This window comes from Anas acuta, chromosome 2 (genome assembly GCF_963932015.1).
Source record: "Anas acuta chromosome 2, bAnaAcu1.1, whole genome shotgun sequence".
NCBI classification, from domain to species: domain Eukaryota; kingdom Metazoa; phylum Chordata; class Aves; order Anseriformes; family Anatidae; genus Anas; species Anas acuta.
Window position 1 is genome coordinate 36501150 of NC_088980.1, and position 17985 is coordinate 36519134.

Here is a 17985-nt window from a genome sequence, read left to right on the forward strand (position 1 = left end):
AGGCTTCTTGCAGATCACATGCCAACAAGACTTGCCATGCCGCTCGGCTTTTGACAACCATCTGACAGCTGACCACCTTCCTGCTGCCTTTTTGCCCTCATTTAATAAAATGAGATGGAAGCTTTGGCTGGCAATAAAGCGCTGCGAAGGGAACATAAAGAGCGGTCAGCAGAGAGGAGCTTTCAACTGATGCTTTCTTGGCTCGTCCTCTTAGGAAGTCGCCCATTAAGAGGCAGGCCAGTGCCCTCAGCACGGCTGACAGGCACCCCCGGGGGGGTGTCTTCCCCCCCTACTCCCCCGAGCCGCCGGGCCCCAGCTGCGGTCGCCCCCCCACACCCCCCCGCACCACCTGCGGCCCCTGCAGGGCTCAGGGAGAGCCCAGGAGTGGCAGGGAGAGCCGGGGAGCGGCAGGGAGAGCCCGGGAGCGGGAGGGTGTGGGCTTCTTTTTTAAGAAAAAGGAAGCCATGTGCGGAAAAATAAAAATTAAAAAAAAATAATAATAATGAAGAAAAGTGAGGGTGAGAGGTGCCAGGCGGAGGAGGCAAGCAGCAAGCAGACAAAGGGCTGCCACATGCCCTGCCCCAGGTGCGCAGCCCCGCTGATGGGGGCGCAGAGCCCCCTCGGCGGCAGCGCCGTGCCGAGGCGCTCAACAGGCTCCGGCGGGGGCACGGGCACCGGCACCGGGTAGGATCAGCTCCGGCCACCAGCCCCGTGCAGGTTTGGGGCTCGGCCGCTGCTCGGTGGGGCCACCGGGGCTCACCGGAGCGGGACCCCCCCTGCCCGCCGCCGCTTCCTTTGTGTGCGCGGGGGGAGCGGCGGCGGGTCCCCCCCGGCGGGCTGTCAGCGCTGCCCGCCAGGAGGCGGGGAAGGGAAGGGACGGGAAGGGAAGGGAGGAGGAGGAGGTGGAGGAGGAGGGAAGGCGAGGCAAGGCAAGGCGCAGGCAGGCAGGCAGGCAGGGCGGCTCTCCCGTCCCCGCCGCGAGGTGACCCCGCTCCCCGTGCGGAGAGGGGCGCTGGAAGCCCCGCGGGGTCTTTTGCCGGCCCCTCCGAGCGGCTTCGCCCAGCCCAGCCCCGCGGCGCGGCCGGCAGCGCCCCGGCGGGGCTCCGCCGCCTGCCGCTCCCCGGCGGCGCAGGAAGCGGGGCGCGGGCGGCGGCACTTGGCCATGGGCTGGCGGCAGCAGCGGCCGGGCGGCAGCGGGGCACCGCGCGGGGCTCGCAGCTAAGGGGCGAGGAGGAGGAGGAGGAGGAGGAGGAGGGACCATGGCAGCATCCAGTAACTCCAGTCTGTCCGGCTCGTCCGTTTCCTCCGGTAAGTTTCGCCAGCGGTGTCTCCCCTCCTTCCATTTTTACCTGTCCGCAGCTCGCCGTCCCGCCCGCCCCGGGCTCCGCCGAGATGCCCCCCCACTGTTCTCCCCGATCCCCTTTGTGGGGGTTGTGGGGCTCGGCTCGCACCCCCCTCCAACCTTTCCCCCCCTGCTTTTGTGTGGGGTCAAAGAGGGGGGTGTCAGCCACCCCCTCGGCAGGGCACGGGGAGAGCCCTCCGGCTCCCACAGGCACGTTTTGGGGGGCAGTGGGTGGCCGGGGGACATTCGGGGACCGCCTCGCCCGCCTGCACTCCCCCCGGGCACAGCGCGCCCCTCGCAGGGCACTGCCACTGGGGCTGCCCCTGGCCGGGGGTCGCGGCACCCAGGGCGTTTCGAACCACTTTAAAATACCCGCAACTGGTTCCCGGTTGAAAAGGAACTCAGTAACTAGCTAAAAACGCTCCGGGTGAAAATATAAAATAAATTACAGGCGCGGGGGCCGTGCGGGGGGCTGAGGATGCGCTGCGTGCCCTGGGGCTCGGTGGTGGTGGCATGGGGCTGGCATCCCGCCTAACGCCGGGAAACAGAAAAGTTGCGTCTGTGAGCGAGGCGGTCTGAAATGGAAAGCCTTGGTATAATAGTACCGCCGTCTGCTTCTTAGCTCATTGAGTTGTTATTTTAATGTGTGAGTGATAGTAGACCGAAGGAATTGGCAGGGAGCATATCCTCAGCGTTATCCTGGCGTTTATTGGGCTGAAGGAGTAAATAGAGGGATGAACAACTTTGGGGTTCAAAGGACTTGTGACTCAGTGTTTTATGTGAGGTGCCAGACTGAGAATTTGTAAAAGCTCTTTTTAAACATAGCAATATGTGCTGTGAAAAGCAGACAAGCTCCTTTGGCTATCAATACAACTGTAGAAAATATAAATAAATTTAAAAAGCAATGAACAAATGTTTCTTTTAAAGATGGTGTATGACTTACACAACTTACTATATGTGTCCCTGTTCCAGTATGTGCCACTTACAGCCAGATCCAAAGAAGGAACTGGCTCCTTAAAATACATATTTATTCCAACCCTTTTACTAGCAAACACTAACACTGCAAGCCCTGATTGCCTTAACCAGAAAGCACGTAAAAGAAGTAGGCATGAGAAATTGTGTTGTGTTCGCATTCATGATGCAAGAGTCGCAAGACCGGAATGAAAACAAGCAAGAGTCAACCCAACTCAGTAGCCTACTAGTTAAGGTCCTCATCCAGGCAATGTGACTTTTATTTGATGGATCATGTATGTGATTATTACATCTGTTATGTCAAAAACTTAGAAATAACCCTAAAAAGCTGGATTGGAACCCATGATTCTCCTCCTTGGTGATCTAAGCATTAAGCTGCAGAAGCTTGTTCCCTGTGTTCTTTGCTTCTGTGCTCTGAGTCTCCAAGACTTTCTGGCACGTTGTGCCAGCCTCTGAGAAACACTGCTCAGTGCTAGCTTCAGAATCCCCTCTGGCTGTACTGAGTCAGGCCCAGGATCCATCCAACACTGAGCCCTTGCAGTCTGGGTTCAAATGCCTGATCTGAAAAGAAGAGTGGGAGTTCAGAAACATCATAAGTCTGTGCATTTGATATTGGCTAACTCGAGGTGCCTTCACCTGCAGTTAGGTGAATCAGCACCAACTTAGCGTCTAGCCTGGGAACTGAGCTCTGAACAGATGCACATACTTGAAAGTTAGGGGGGCTGGCTCTTGACAGCTCTCTGCTTTGTATGAAGCCCTTTGCTACAGCCTTCAGCGGTTTGTGGTCTATCTTTTGGTTTGTATTTTTTTGCAAGGACAAGAACAGCTGAGCCTTGGCCCACGCTTGGGGCTCTTAGATGCCACAGTAATGCAACTAATAAATATTGTCAAGTGCTTCATAAAATAACAGAATACCCTTCACTTTCAGACTTTACAAAGTTGGAGTGCCTTTTTTTTTTTTCCCCAGTGCATTCTGTCTGTGGTGTGTTGTTTTTTTTTTTTCTTTATGTGTACTAATCAGAAGTTAAATTTGCTGCAGCATGCTGAAGTTTCCAATATTAGCAGACACACCATATCTGACTATGTGCAGCTGTATTTTGTCTGTCTGTGGTTTCAGTTCTCAGAACTCAGCAAGTCTTAGAGCATACTTTTTTACATAATCTTACCAAACAGTCTTGCTTTTAAATTTAATTTGGTAGAATTTATGTGTATGTTTAACTTACCAGTATGAAGACTTCCAAATGACATAATTATTTCTACTCAGGAGAAGAGGGAAGATTATAACACTACACTACACTTTACTAATAGAAATAAAGTTCATGGCTGATAGGAGAACACCAAGCTGCAGAACTCAGCTCTACCACTGACTTGATGCTTGGCCTTGATCAAGCTATATAATGTGCTGCTGGATCATTTGTCCATCTCTAGGAGCAGTGTAGTGTTTGTCCACCTCCTACAGAACTTCTGAAGCCAAATTAAAACATTGCTTATCTAATTCAGATCTTGATATAATCTAGGAACTATTATCCTACTTGCAAATACATTTTTAGCTTCAGAAAAAAAAAAAAAAGAAAAAAATATTTATATGTGTGCATATATAAGTATCTTAAGATACACCCATATACAAACATTCTGAAAATAAATAGGACTGTTCTTCTTGAGAGCATATAAATAATTCAAATTTGAGAGCACTGCCAGGGTTTGCTCTTGTTTTGAGGTAACAACAGAAGTCCAGAAAGTAGTGTCTATAATATATGTGTTTAGTTTTGAGCACTACAATGTGATAATTAACAATCAAGTCTTCCTTAATTTCTTCTGGGTACTTGTCAGGGTACTAGATTGTAGGAAGGGGGCATATGCATGAGTACATGTTGAGCTGGTTGATAGCCAGATTCTGGTCCATCTGAACACATCTGAACACAGTGTGGTGCTAAGCATCCTAAGGTGCTTCCTAAGATTTCGTTTAGGCTCTACTACCTGTATGGAAAGGCAAGGGTTAGCTAGAATCTGTCTTATAAGAAGTAAAAGGGTTTATTGACTGAGTGATAATAGTGGGAATTAGCGTTTGAATGGCAGATGGGAATTTTCATTCCCTTTTTTTTAAAGGGATGATTTTTTCCATCTCTTACATACCTTTCTGAAAATATGTATAGTTCTCTGTTTTTTAATGTTCATCTCTACTCTTCTTTTTTAAAAACACACATTCATTATTCTGGTAAGCACAGCTATATTGTAGCCCCATGAAGCCCTGGGCAGGGGGGAAAATGTCAGTTCATGAACACTGGTGTTGAAACATGGGAATTTGTTTCTGCAAATGACCATTTGCCTCGTCGTGTTTCTGTTTTGATTCCTGCCAGTTCATGTCAATAAGAATGTTCAACAAGTCAAAATGCTAAACAATACAAAAGCACGTCATGTGAGAGAGCTGGCCAAGAATTTTATGGTGTAGATATTTTGCCTTCCCACCTACAGTTCTGTGAAGGTGCAAGTGGGGTTTAGACCTTGAACTTGAACTTGAACCACTTGAAGTTGTGTCTGTGTTAAGACCAGAATTTCCTTCTGTCCTGGAGCAGTCATTTGTAAGCACTGCCTACAAAGTGGCATGGCAGGGTGGCTCATAGTAACTGTTGCAGATGGGGTGTCCACATGCCTGGAGACCTATGAGATACAAACTAATGTTAATGCAAGTATTAGTACTTAGGGATGTGTTGCTCCCTTACTTTCACAGCTTGTGAACCTGTCTCTTCTTCAGAGTTAGTGGTTTTGGTGCTGGTCCCAAGAGCTGCTGTGAGGAGGAGGCTAATCATAGTTCAGGAGCACTAGGTACTCATCGTGGAGCCCATCTGACTGGAATCTATGATGTTTGTTTTTTTTTTTTTTCAATAAGCTAGAAGCTGGTGGCAAGAAAATCTAGAGGAAAGAGCAGTGGATTTTTGTGTTGCATTTCTCCATATATAACTCTCTCCTTTTGGAGACAGAACCTGTGCTGCTCTTTGGCTATTAACTCTTGCATTTAAATGTGTCGGGGGGGGAAAGGATATACCATGCAGAGGGAAGAAGGTGGATCTGCTAAGCAGTTAAATTAAGTATTCTTCTTTGGACCTTGGGTAAATCTGCAAAGCATACGAACTGCTCAAATTATAATTACTTTCATTGGGAATTCCACTTCATTTTCCCACAATCTCTTTTATAGCAAATGCCCAGGTGATCTGTTAGCTTTATGCCTTGCAAGCCCCTTAAATTTTGTGCTTTTCTCTAGCTGAAGTGCTGATTCAACCATAAGTGGTATCTTTTCTTGCTATCCTGTCCTTGAAAGAGAACTGTGCATGTTTCTGTGCTTTCCTTCGTGCTGCTTTCAATTTAAAATAGACCTATTTTCTTGCTGCTCCCCATCTTGGTGCTGACCCTTATTCTCATTCATTTTGATCTTATTTATTTATTTATTTATTTATGAAATTTCTCATCTTTTTCTGTCAAACCTTTTACTTCTCCCCCTTCATCACCACCTGTCTCCAGTTTACCCAGCAGCCAAATACTGATTGTTCATGATAGATGAACTTCAGGCTCCACTTTGTGGAATTTGAATTCAGTCTTGGTTGAAGACACCTCTGTACCTCTCCTCTGGTTTTCTGAGGAACAAAAAAATCCAGCATGCTTCCCAACCAGTCTCCATGCAGTCATATTCATGGGTGTCGGTTGTCTCCGGTTCCACGCTGTTGTGCCATCCTAAGCTAGCAAAGTGGCTGGAAATCCCATCTGCCTTCAAGACTTTGAGTTCTTCTGAAAAAGAGCTCTGCTTGAAAAGCCTTCTGCCAGGTAGTCTCCCTGTAGTGGGCGGGAAGGTTAGAGAGCTTGGACTTGTCAAGTAAGAGAGAGAGTCACATCCACACTGAAGGCAAGTGTAAATGCAAGTCTGCTATAAGGAGGTGTGCCACTAGGCTTTCTCTTCCAGCAGCACTCAGACTATGCCAAAATCTTTGCCTTTACAAGGCAAATATAAAAATATATGCTGGTGTACCCAGAGCTCCAAAGATAAATTTTCAGGTGCCAGAGAAGCCATGGATGCCGAAGGGATAGCAGTGCACCTTTCCTCTTCCCACCTTGTCTGAGACTTCTTCACGTGCTGTGTGTGTCCCAGGTAATACCCGTCACTAGGCCAGATGACTGAGCTGGAAACTCACAGGTGAGCTTTCTGCTACAGGCTTGGAGATGGACTTGTGTGTCTTGTCTAGATATTTTTACTTTTTGGCTGTGTAGAATAATTAGCTGTTCTAAGATGCCTATTCTCCCTACAAACCTTTGGCTTTTATAAACTGTCGTATCTATATAAAAGATGACTGTTATAAATTCTTCTTTTAAAATCACCAGTTATTGGTGATTTTTTTTTAAATTGAAAATTGAAAACTATATTTTTCTGTCCTGAAGCTCACAGAAAAAGGCATTTAAGTATCATTTAACCAGTGATCCTAAATTAATAACGAAGTTTATGGTTTGAAAACTCATTCTTGTCATAAATTGAAAAGCGACAAATTGCTTTTTTCATAAATGAACAGAGATATGTTGTTCAAAGGCAGCATAGTTCTCAACTATGTATTTTCACACATACTGTGCATTTCAGGATAAAAAATGGCTTACTGAGGAAAGAAGAAAAATCTTTGATGGTTCTGGTAACTTAACAAGGTCAAAATAAAATATTAAAGGCTCATGACTCTCTAGGGGTCATGAAGGTGCTATGATGTGAAATAGGCAGATATATTATAAAAATGAAAGTCAACACAAGCTGATTTTAATTAAGATGCTAGTAAGTGAGAAGAAATGAAATTACTATTGTACACAGATTCAGAGAGATTCTAATTGGGGAAAAAGATTAGTAAATGAAAACAGATGTTTATTCTCAATGATCTAGTAGAAGTAGTGTTGTGAAAATGGTACATGAAAGCTATTTAAATAACACTGCCATTATGCTGATAAGGTGCTACTTCTGATTTTTAAAAGGGCAATAAGAGTGCTCTTTTTTTTTTTTTTTTTTTTTTTTTTTCCTTCCTGTTCCTTATGCCAAGCTTCTGCTGGCCAGGGTGTTCTTGTTCTAAATTAAAGCTGAAGTCTTTTGTATTTGGTGATTATAAAGAACTCACCATTCTTATTAAAAATAATGAAAATTCAAATGGGAATAATGGCAAAGTACCCCATCCTGATGTAATGATTGATCCAACAGTTAGCTACTGAATATGTAGACTGTGATTACTGAGAATAAAACATAGTGGAAACTGGTATAATACATCTCTGCTTCACAATTTAGCTTATATTTGTACTTGGTGAAGCAAAAGTCTTATTTCTCTTATGGATCTGCTTGTTTCAGAGGCATATGTGTAGGATCAGACAAACAGTCTTTCATGCTGTCATTATGATGACCTTTTTGGATACCAGTTCAATTGACTAGTCCTTGCCTTCTGTTTGATGTTTTTAAGAAGGCTTAGCTATGCCAAACACTGAGCAATGATAGGAAAGAATATTTTACAATACACACAATCCTCCTGTACAGCTGCACCCATAGCGTTTCACAAGGTTTCACTTTTCAAATTATAATCATTTGGCTACTATCATGCGTAGATAAGTTTTTAACCTGATGTTTTATGTGAAGAAATAGGTTTTTTGTTGAGTTGCTTTTTTATATATGCAACCAAAGCATCCCTTTGGCTAAAGGGCAGCCATAGCAGGGTAGCAGGGTTTGCCTCGGTTGCAAGGCTGAGTGCTGGCAGAAGGCATTCCCATGCTGGGGAGCCAGTCTGTTGTCGTTTGCTCTTCTCTCCTACAAAAGGAAGAGATACTTCAGAGATTAAATATTTGGAGAACTGTGTGTTAAGGAATGGCACATTAATATTGCATGAAGAAGCTTTTGTTGCAGGGAAATGTAGCAGGATTTATACAAGAAGCTTTAAACCTGTAGTTCTGTGTATGTCACATTCTTCACAGGTGTAGTCACAGTTTGTCTAAGAATTACATACAGTAGCTTGTGTAAACGTATAGCTTTAACTGCTAGGAATAATAACCCATTCTTGCTGTCTTTTTCTGACCTTTGATTATGAGAATGTAAATTCGAATTTTATATTTGGAGGCAGTTATTACAAGCTATGAATCATGCACAGTTCAGCAATAATAGTTTCATCACCCTGTTTTACTCAGCAATAATCCAAATCCCAGGGCTGGAGAGTGACTGTAGTTCTGGTACCAGAAAACTGATGCTACAATAATGTCCTTGTAACACTGATGTGCTTTAAAGTTTGCTGGTGACGGGGTTGAAACTTGGTCTCATGCATTTGGTGAGGTAAGGACACATTAAGGGGCTTTTAAAATGCAGAAGAATGTGCAAGTGTCCCTTGCTTCACTCCTGTTGTTATTGATCAAGGTCATCGCAAAACAATTAGTTCAGTAAATAAGACATCTCTTCGGAGGATATCTTTATCAGGCAGTCTGATTCCCCCTAGACAAGGTGTCTCAGTTATAGTGTTGATACTGACAGTGTGGAAAGTATTAGGTGGGCCCTTTCTTACTGTCAGGAAATCATACGTCACCTACTATGACCTATGTGTCAAGTCATATTTATGAATTTCTTCTTACGAGCTTGTCATGAAGGTATTCCTCTCCTTTCTTCTCACCTTCTTGTGTTTAAACAATGCTCTTAGCTTAAAAAAAAAAAAAAAGTTATGAAGTGTCTTAGTGGTGGAAGTGTGTTTGTGGTGTTATGTTTTTTTATTTCATCAAAGAAGAAAATCAGATGCTAGAGTTAGAGAACTTAGTTTGTAAATGAGATTCAGCTTGTTGAGCAGATGTTTAATTGCTAAAAATTTGTCTTGGCAGATCAATTGGTTAAATGTTTGGCTTCATTTTATGTCAAGAAAGAAAAATGAAAAGCATGTGTCATCAATGTTCATACTGGGAATGGCCATCACAAAGGCAGGCAGAAGCTCCTGGGAGAATATGGTTCTGTACCAGCAAAATTCTGGAGGGCCTATACTCTATTCAAAAGCAAAAGGAATCCACCAGCTATTTAAACATTAAATTTTCCATCAAAAGACACTGAATCTATGTTGTAATATTTTCCTGCTATGTGAAGCTGCACTGAATCCACCTTAATTCCCTAATAAACTAGATTGGTGTGCCCCAAAGCAATGAGGAGAGGACGAGGAAATCATGAGAGGCCCAGGCAAATCCTCCATTTTCAACTTTTCCAAGGAATGTACGCAGTTGCTGTTAAAGGCAGTAGTATTTTTGTGTGTGGCTGAAATACTGCCTCATTCAGAATGAAATATATTTTATCATTTCTGTCTAAAGTCCATGAGCTGTATGTAGGCTGGGAAACTGCACGGGTGAAGTATATACACTATATGCCTGCCATATCCTCTTACTCTTCTTTAGGTGTCCACTGATAGTCACTGTGGGAGATAATCTACCCATCTGACCTGCTGTTGCTGTTCTTACAAATATAGCGGGTAGAGTTACTGCTGAATCAGCACTTCTAGGTCATGCTTTCTACAGCCAACAGCTTCTAAAGGATAGGAGAAATTTGGGGCTTGAAATATGGGGTGATGACATTCATTGTTCCAGTTTTAACAAACAAACTGAAAAACAAACAAACAGCAACAACAAAAAAAAACAACTCCTATGTTGCGAAGAGTTGTGATGGGAAGATCTTATTAAGGGTGTACTACATAGAACAGTGTATAGAAAAAATGGAACATGGAGCATTCACCTGTTTCTGCCTTGGCAACTCAGGAAGAAAGTTGTCTAACTTCTCTGTGCTATGTTGTTAACTCAGTGCACAAAAATCAGTTAAAGTCAAAACAATCAGATTTGTCTAAAATCCTCTTTCTTCTTCAGAATGAAAAGCTTTTCCATTCTTTTCTTTGCTCTATGTATATACAACCCAGATGGATTTATGATCTAGCTCTAGTTTGATCACATTTCAGTCTCTTTGATTCATGTATTAAGGCTAGGCATTAATGAACCTCTAAGAGCTAGAGCAGAGTTTTTTTATATAAGGTTCCAAGATTTAGGGCTTTACAAAAAAAAATTAAAAAAAAATAAAAATAAATAAATGTTGCAATCAAATTTCTGTAAAATCCATTACTTTTTTATTATTCTTTAGTGCATGGAAGTGTCATAAAGCTGAATTAATTGTTTGTAAATGATCTTGTTTTTCAATGAAAACCTCTTTATGAGCACAAGGTATTCAGTCCTGACCCTTCAAGCTGCTTGGTACCTTCTGTTCCCACTGCACTAAGGTACTAAATCAGCAGCTTACTGGATTGGGTGGTTGCTTCTCTGAGTATTTTTATGCAGTTTCCGTTAAAGCAGCATCTGTTGTTATGATGGGGCAAATTATTATAGGCTACACAGGAAACCTCCCCTCCTCCAAGTACTGGTACATAACATATTTAATATTTGATGCATTTGTATCATATATATAGAATATGTCAATTCATTGATGATGAATTTCCAAGGATTATGTACAAGACTTAAATTATACATAATTTGTATAAATACCTGTTTCTCAAGAGAGCATGCTCTCCATAACTCCTGATCTCTTGCCAGGCAAACCAAGATGATAGACGGCTTTTGGCTTCATGCTGTGATAGCTCTCTATTTGTTTTATTTTGCAATCTGAAGCACACAGTTAGGTTGTTCTGTGTTGACAAAATTATTTACTGAAAGAATATTGAAGTTTTTGATGTCTAAACAAAACAGAAGGACAAATTTCAATTTTAAGCTTTCTCTGACCATGCTGATTTGAGTCTGACATATCAATATGTGTTGGAAATTTTGCTTAAGTTTAGAGAATAAAAGTAAGTGATTACGTAAATAGGAGTAGCTGTCATGAATGAAACTGCAGCACTCATGGGTGAGTGTCTGGGGCTCAGAGACAAATTAAAGCTATGGAAATAGTGATTGACAAGAATGCTTTTTTCTCCTCTTCAGTTATGACACTAACAACAGCACTAAACCTGCAAACCCCTGAGAAATAAAACTGATGAACTGGAGAAGGACTGAGGTATATAGGTGTCCAACTAGTTAAGTTTTTTGAAATTATGCAGATAGGAGAATGGGATATTTTGACTTAGGTTGTGTAGACTGGAAAGTACAGATTTCTGGATTCTCTTTGTAAAGTGGGCTGCTGTGTCAGACCATGGCAGTGAGCAAGGAAGAAATCTATAGGTTTTTAATGTAGGAAGTCCAGGCATTTTGGTAGTAGATAAGTACATCTCAGCATGTTAAAGAGAGAAGCCCTAGGTGCACTGACGGTGTGTTAACAAACATTGTGTCATTAGTCCACATTGGGTTCAGGCCATATCAAGCATTTCTGAGGGAACAGACAAGCAGAGGAGTTCCAAGATATATCCAAAAGAATCACTTATTGATTGTGGAAAAACTAGATAATACCCATTCTTCCTGTGATTGAACTAAAAGTTGACCCTCAAACTGAAGAAACATCCTATGCAATAGTAGCATTTTAGGTACGTGTATGATAGATAAAATGCAATGTCAAGGATAGGAGGTTTAAGGTGGAACTCCATGAGCTACATTTCCATTGGTGCAGCTCCTGGTGTGATAGCCATGGTGGCTTTCAGTATTGCAGTTTGTGATTTCTCATGCAGTGTGAAAAAGTATCATGAACACAAAAGGAAAGTGTTTTCTGTGCATGCTGTTGGGTAATGCTATGTCATGTTGCTAAACAGTTGTTTTGTTTCCTTTCAGAAGTGATGGATTACTTGATTCAATCAAGAAAAAAAATCTCCTCCCAAATCCATTACATTGCTTTATACCACTGGTTTTAAAAATAAAGCTTAAAAAAAAATAAATTTTAAGTGCAACCACAAAGGGTTAAGGGTATTATTTTTAATGATTAATGTAACAGTAAAGCTTTAAGCACTGGAGACTTAAGAAGTCAATGCATACTGTGTGATTTCTGCTAGAACTACAAAATTTGGCAGATATGTACAGTTTATATATGGGTTTATCTGCACATTAAAATTATTTGAACATATGGTCTTAAGAGCTGTAATGACACAATAATGTTCAGACACAGAAATATTCTGGAATAGCTATCCCTGAACACTATTCTGTTAAGTTAAAGAAATGTAGATCATTGACTTAAAAGGAGGAGAAATATAGCATTAATTATACTAATTTGTCAAGTAACACTAAGCTTCCCCTTTTTTCTTTTTGCCTTTCTGCTGGATGTATTCTTGAAAGCTGGTTGCTCCCTCTTTTCAGAGAAAGAATGCATTTCTGTCATCAGAGACTTAAACCTGAATCTGCCATTTTCAAGGTTTTTTTTTTTTCTTCTTTTGTTTATTTTGGTGTTGTTTAGCACAGGACCTGAATGTGTTGTGGTTAAACAAAGAAAACAAATAATACAAGGATAAAACAGCATGAAGATAAGCTGATAAGTATTTCAGTAAAACTTTGCAAAACAAAATAGATTGTTATTAGTTAGAAGAATTCCTACCATGCATGTAAAAAGTACAGTCAGGGCTGGAGGTCTGCATTGCTGAATTTTGTTAAAACACGATATAATAATTGCTGCATTTTTATTTGCGCTGAGGTGTATTTATGAGACAGTGGCTTTTCCATGAAAACAGGTTGATGACTGTGTAAATGCAGACTAGACAACAATTTGGGTTCCAAAGTCTTGTAACTTGAAGAATGCTGGAAGCATTAGCATAGTTGGTGTAAACTGCAGTCAAAAGGGTGTAGAATTGGCACAGTGTTATTAATTACATGTATTGAGTGAATGCATGTATATGCGTAAGAAAATATCAGCAGGAATTTTTAGGAAAATAGCAAGAATATGCCCCCCACTCCCTCCAGCCGTTTCTTTAATTCTGTTAACTAAGGAGGAGGCACATTACCTTCAAAGAGCTGCTGTAGAGGGCTTTGACTCATGAAAGCATTCTCTGTATTGTATTTGTTTCACTTCCTTTGATCTCTTTTGGTTTGATGAGTACGTGTCATCGCTTGGTTTTGCAATTGCTTCCTCTTGTGCAGATATGACAGTAATAAATATATTCACTGAAGGGTGTAATTTAAAATTTATATTATTCACAGTTATTGGCAAGTACTGTAGCCTAAATGGTGAAAATGAGGGGCAGTTTGGTTCAGTTTGAGTTTTTAAAACAATTGATCCGTCTTATCAATATGCATAATAAGCTTATCAAAACAGACTTCTCAAAAATTAAAGATGAAAAAACTCAATATAAAATGATTGTAAGTGTAAGTGTAACTGAGTAATGTAGTTTACATTCCCTTTACAGGAAAAGGCTTTCAGCTTCACCTCTTAAGCAGCTTTAGAAAACTGCATGCTGACTCCTGGCAATAGTATATTGATTGAAAGCTTCCAGAGTGTCTAGAAAACAGAAGTGTACACAAATTAGTCTGAAAGTGATGTGTCTTACAGAAAGTCCATCACTGTCGATGGTTTGTAAGAAATATGTTAACTTCAGAAGTACTGGATTTACTGCTGTTATGTAATAATCAAGAGCTTATTTTCAGCAGGATTTTTCTAATCTTTTTTTTTTCATCATTCTGTAAATTTTTAACTAAGCCTCACAGCACCTGTTTCATAACTGGGGGACAAAAATGACAGAAAAATGAAAACACTGATTTACTACCAGGGGCTATAACTAAAATCAACATGAAGTTTAAAAAAGAGATATTTCAATAAATATTCACAATTTTTAGAAGGTAACTTGGGGTGTTTTGCCCATATAAGAGACATATTTAGAACCTTTTTTTCCTTTTGTTTGGTAAAATACAGTGTCACAAATTTCCTATATGTTGTGGTTCCCTTCATAAAAGTAATTTAGGGCATGCTTTGTCCCACTACAGTTGAATTATATTTCTTTGCTTTTCCCTCCTTTCTCATATATATTTTTCATTCTCATTCTCATATATATTTCTCATTCCCTCCAAATGTAGATATGCGCCATGCTCAAGCTTGGGATTAGAATAGAACTATGCTTAAACCAGTGAAGTGACTCCAAGTAACGTCAGTGATGGGTGCAATTCTACCCTGCATTTGTGTTCCAACAGTTATTTAGTCTGATACTGATTTTCCCCATCCTTGATGATCAGACTCTTCACTAGTAAACGTTTCAGAACAGATTTATTCATTGATACATACTTGAAGAAGTTGATGCTGTTCATTTCTGAGTCTGTTGAGTACCATTTGGAATAGCAGCTGCTGAGGTAGTGATTTGGACGTGTCCCCTACTACCCTTGAAAGGAGAAACATCGTGGGCGCACAAAACCTTTCCAAAGTATCAACGACATGCAAGTTGGAAAGCATTTGCATATTTTAACAGATTTTTTTCCCTACCATGAATGTATTTATTTCACTTGCAGATACAAGTCTGATAGTCTGATGTCAAGCAGAAATGACTTCAGAATTTTTTTGTAAATCCAAGCCTCTGTAAACCTATGAGTAAGGGCATTTTCTTTCTGATCATCTGCCAGGTTGTGACAAACTTAAGGAAATGCGATCTTATGGGTAGGACTCCGTAGTCAGCTCAGTTTACTGTATCCTGTGATTTAGCAGATCATGCAGTCCACGTAATGGGAGATGCCAGCTCTCATTTGAGGGAACTTTAAGAAGGAATGAGGACCTTACCTTCAGGTCTGCACCAGCTTTCTGAAATACTAAGAAAAAAAACTTTTGTAGTGGGGTTATTATTTGAAAACAAACAAATTTTAGGCCAAATTTTCAAGCTTCCACAAGTCAACAAGCTGTGCTGACTAGGCTATATATTATATTATCTGTGTGTCTGGTAGTATTGTTCTTTTTAATAGTTTCTACCAATTTACCAAGTCCAGCTGTCAGGTAACTGGGAGTTTTTTGTGGAGCCCTTTATAAAACTGACATAATGTTAGCCCCCTTCCTGTCCTCAGATAATGAGGCAATTTTAAGAGACAGTCAGTCACAATGCTGTTTCACCCGTGAGTTTCTTATGAAGTCTTTACTAAACATCATCTGATCCGTACCAGTTGTTACCCTTCATGTGTTTGTTCTGTAAATTCCACAGAAACCTCAGTGTGAAATGTATGTAGTCCCTCGTAAAGAAATGTTCTGTTCTGGGGACTTCCCTGGGCTCTGTGTTCTCTATGTACACGTCTCAAAATACTCAATTATTTTCTGCTGTGGCCTGTGAGAGCTCCTTTTATGCCTTGATCATCTATTGGCCAGAGTGGTAGGCTATGAATTCAAACATGAAAAAGAGGTTGTTGTTAATTCTTATGTCTTCTGCAAGTCATTTCTCAGGCTGTATTTTGACTTGCTGTATTGCATTTTCAGTTTGCTTTGGATTTATGGTTGTTGGTTTTTGTTTTGTTATGATTTGTTTTTTCATTTAACCTCCTATAGTTGTTGAGTCTTTCTACTTCCTTCATTCGGACATGACTCCAGCTTCCAGAAGGACGTTTCCTTGCTTCCAATAACCCCTGGTACCTTGCAGTTTAGCTCTGCTGTTTTCCTTTTCCAGTTTTTGAAATCTTTTTTTGATAGGTGGCATATATTTGCTCTGGGCTCCAGTATGGTATCTCTGTTTACCATTCAGCCTGGAAGGGTTTAACTATGTTAGCTTCCCCATTTAGCTTCCTTTTAGCAAGATTTAATGTATCCTCCAGGGTGACTTATAAATCAGATTCCAAAGGTTTTATCAGTCCTGTCAAAATTTCCTAGTACATGTATCAACACTACCTACAGTTACAAATCCATTAAAAATGTCCAAACTGTAAAAACCATGTGTGAATGTGTAAGCACGCGTCATAGATAGGGAATAGATAATAGTTCCTGACAGGAAGAATAATTTTAAATGTAGAATCTGGGCAGTCAAAGCTGGTTTCTGTTTGTTTTTATCAGGTTCTAAAACAGCAGAAAGTGTCTCTTAAGGTGTAACATTGCCTTCCTCAGCTGACACTGCCTTAGGGAGTGTCCAGCTTCTTCTGTGTCTAAGGAGTCTGGGAAGTGAGGTTTCGGTTGTGAGTTATTGCAGTCTGGAATTGGGATCAAGGTGGTTTAGCATGACAACCTGTACAATTACAAATCTAATGTGGAGCCAGAGTACTCAAACATTTATTTCTATAAGTATCTGGAGCACTCCCACAGCATCTCTTTGTCACAGTTGACTATGGTAGAGCCAGTGGGTGGTGAGTATGCATCAATGGGCAATAATAAGTATGGACTGATATGGTCTAAACAAGCTTAATAAAGTCCTGACACTTAGATGTTTTGTTGTTGTTGTTGTTTATTTGTTTGCTTTCTTTGAAAAATCTTTTTAGAGCCTCAAAAAAAAAGGGTAACTAGATCACATCATAACACATTGTTGACAGTCTGGTCAAAAAGGAGGGAGGAGCAGGATTAGTCATTTTAAAATATTGTAATTGAAGAAGGTAAAAGACTTCATAAACAATGAAACAAAGAGCAGACACTTGTTCTTTAAATAAAAATTATGCATTTTGCTTAAATTTAGTAGTAGAGTTGATATACATTTACTCAAAAGCTGTCATGTTGATTCTGGCCTATTCCAGGCAAGGAACAGAGTCAGTGAACTTTCCCTTAACCTTCAGACATGAGCTCCATTTATGACAATACAGTATTTTCCACGCTGTTTCTGAATCTTTCTGTATGTGTTGTCTCTTCCAACACTGACTGAGCTTTACCCAAAAGTGAATTTATTTTCAGACATTGCAAGAGGGATGGCTCGGGGGCGTGAGTGAGGTTCAGAGGCAGAGCAGCCTGGTGGTGCACCTTCCTGAGAAATGCCTCTCCTTGCCTGGCCAAGCCTGAGCAGACCCAGCAGCTTTTTGCTACCTCAGGTAGGGCCCACTGTCCGCACCCAGTCCCCACTCCAGTGGTACTCATTGCCTGCTCCTGTGAGCTGGTGGAGGGCATGGGTTTAGAAACAGGGCTGACACTGAAAAGCAGAAATATCCTTCTATAGCATGTGCTGGGCAGGGCTCTCCGCTCCTTATTCCAGTACCTAAGCCTGTTTTTTCCTTCTCATGGCATGTAATTCACTTGTAACAGCTGTTAACCCTCAGGCTTTACAAAGTGCCAGTTCCATCAGCACCAGCTCATTTTCTGATGGGAAAGTGTGTCCAAAGCTTCTTTTCAGTCCCTCTGCTTGCCCACATTTGTGTGTATGTTCTCATTAATGCCTTTAAAGTCTCTTGATGTGTGTAACAAGCCATGGCTTTCATGTAAAAATAAGTATTAATTGTATGTGCATTTTGCTAATTCCTTATTGTTTGAGGCATTCTTAGGTTTTGATAGAGCACTTTTTTTTTTTTCTTTTTCTGAATTTTAGCACAGCAAACTATACCAGGAGCTTTCTAAGACATATATTTGGTATTAAAAAAAAAAAAAAAAAAAGTAAAATGAAAAGATTTGTACAAAAAAAGCTTATCACCAAGTGATAAGAAGCCACAAAGTTCCAAAGTTCAGAGCCCAGGTGTACATCTTCACAGGCCACTATCAGCATCAACACTTAAATGTTATTGTCAGCCAATGAAACACTTTTTCAAAAAGCAAAATGTAACATAGTTTGTGCTTACAATATTGACACCTCTCTGAAACACTGTTTTATTAGGTGTGTGAGCTGGAATTCAATAAAGTT

At 40.9% G+C, this 17985-nt stretch overlaps 1 protein-coding gene across 1 annotated transcript in view; it reads left to right on the forward strand.

Moving 5' to 3' along the window:
- The first annotated feature begins 895 nt into the window (after window positions 1-895).
- Window positions 896-17985, forward strand: part of CHN2 (chimerin 2) — a 163060-nt gene continuing 145970 nt past the window's right edge. Inside the window, exon 1 of the mRNA XM_068674279.1 lies at window positions 896-1308. Within this exon, the coding sequence (XP_068530380.1) occupies window positions 1260-1308 (49 nt within the window). The 5' untranslated portion in view covers window positions 896-1259. The remainder of the gene's footprint in view (window positions 1309-17985) is intronic.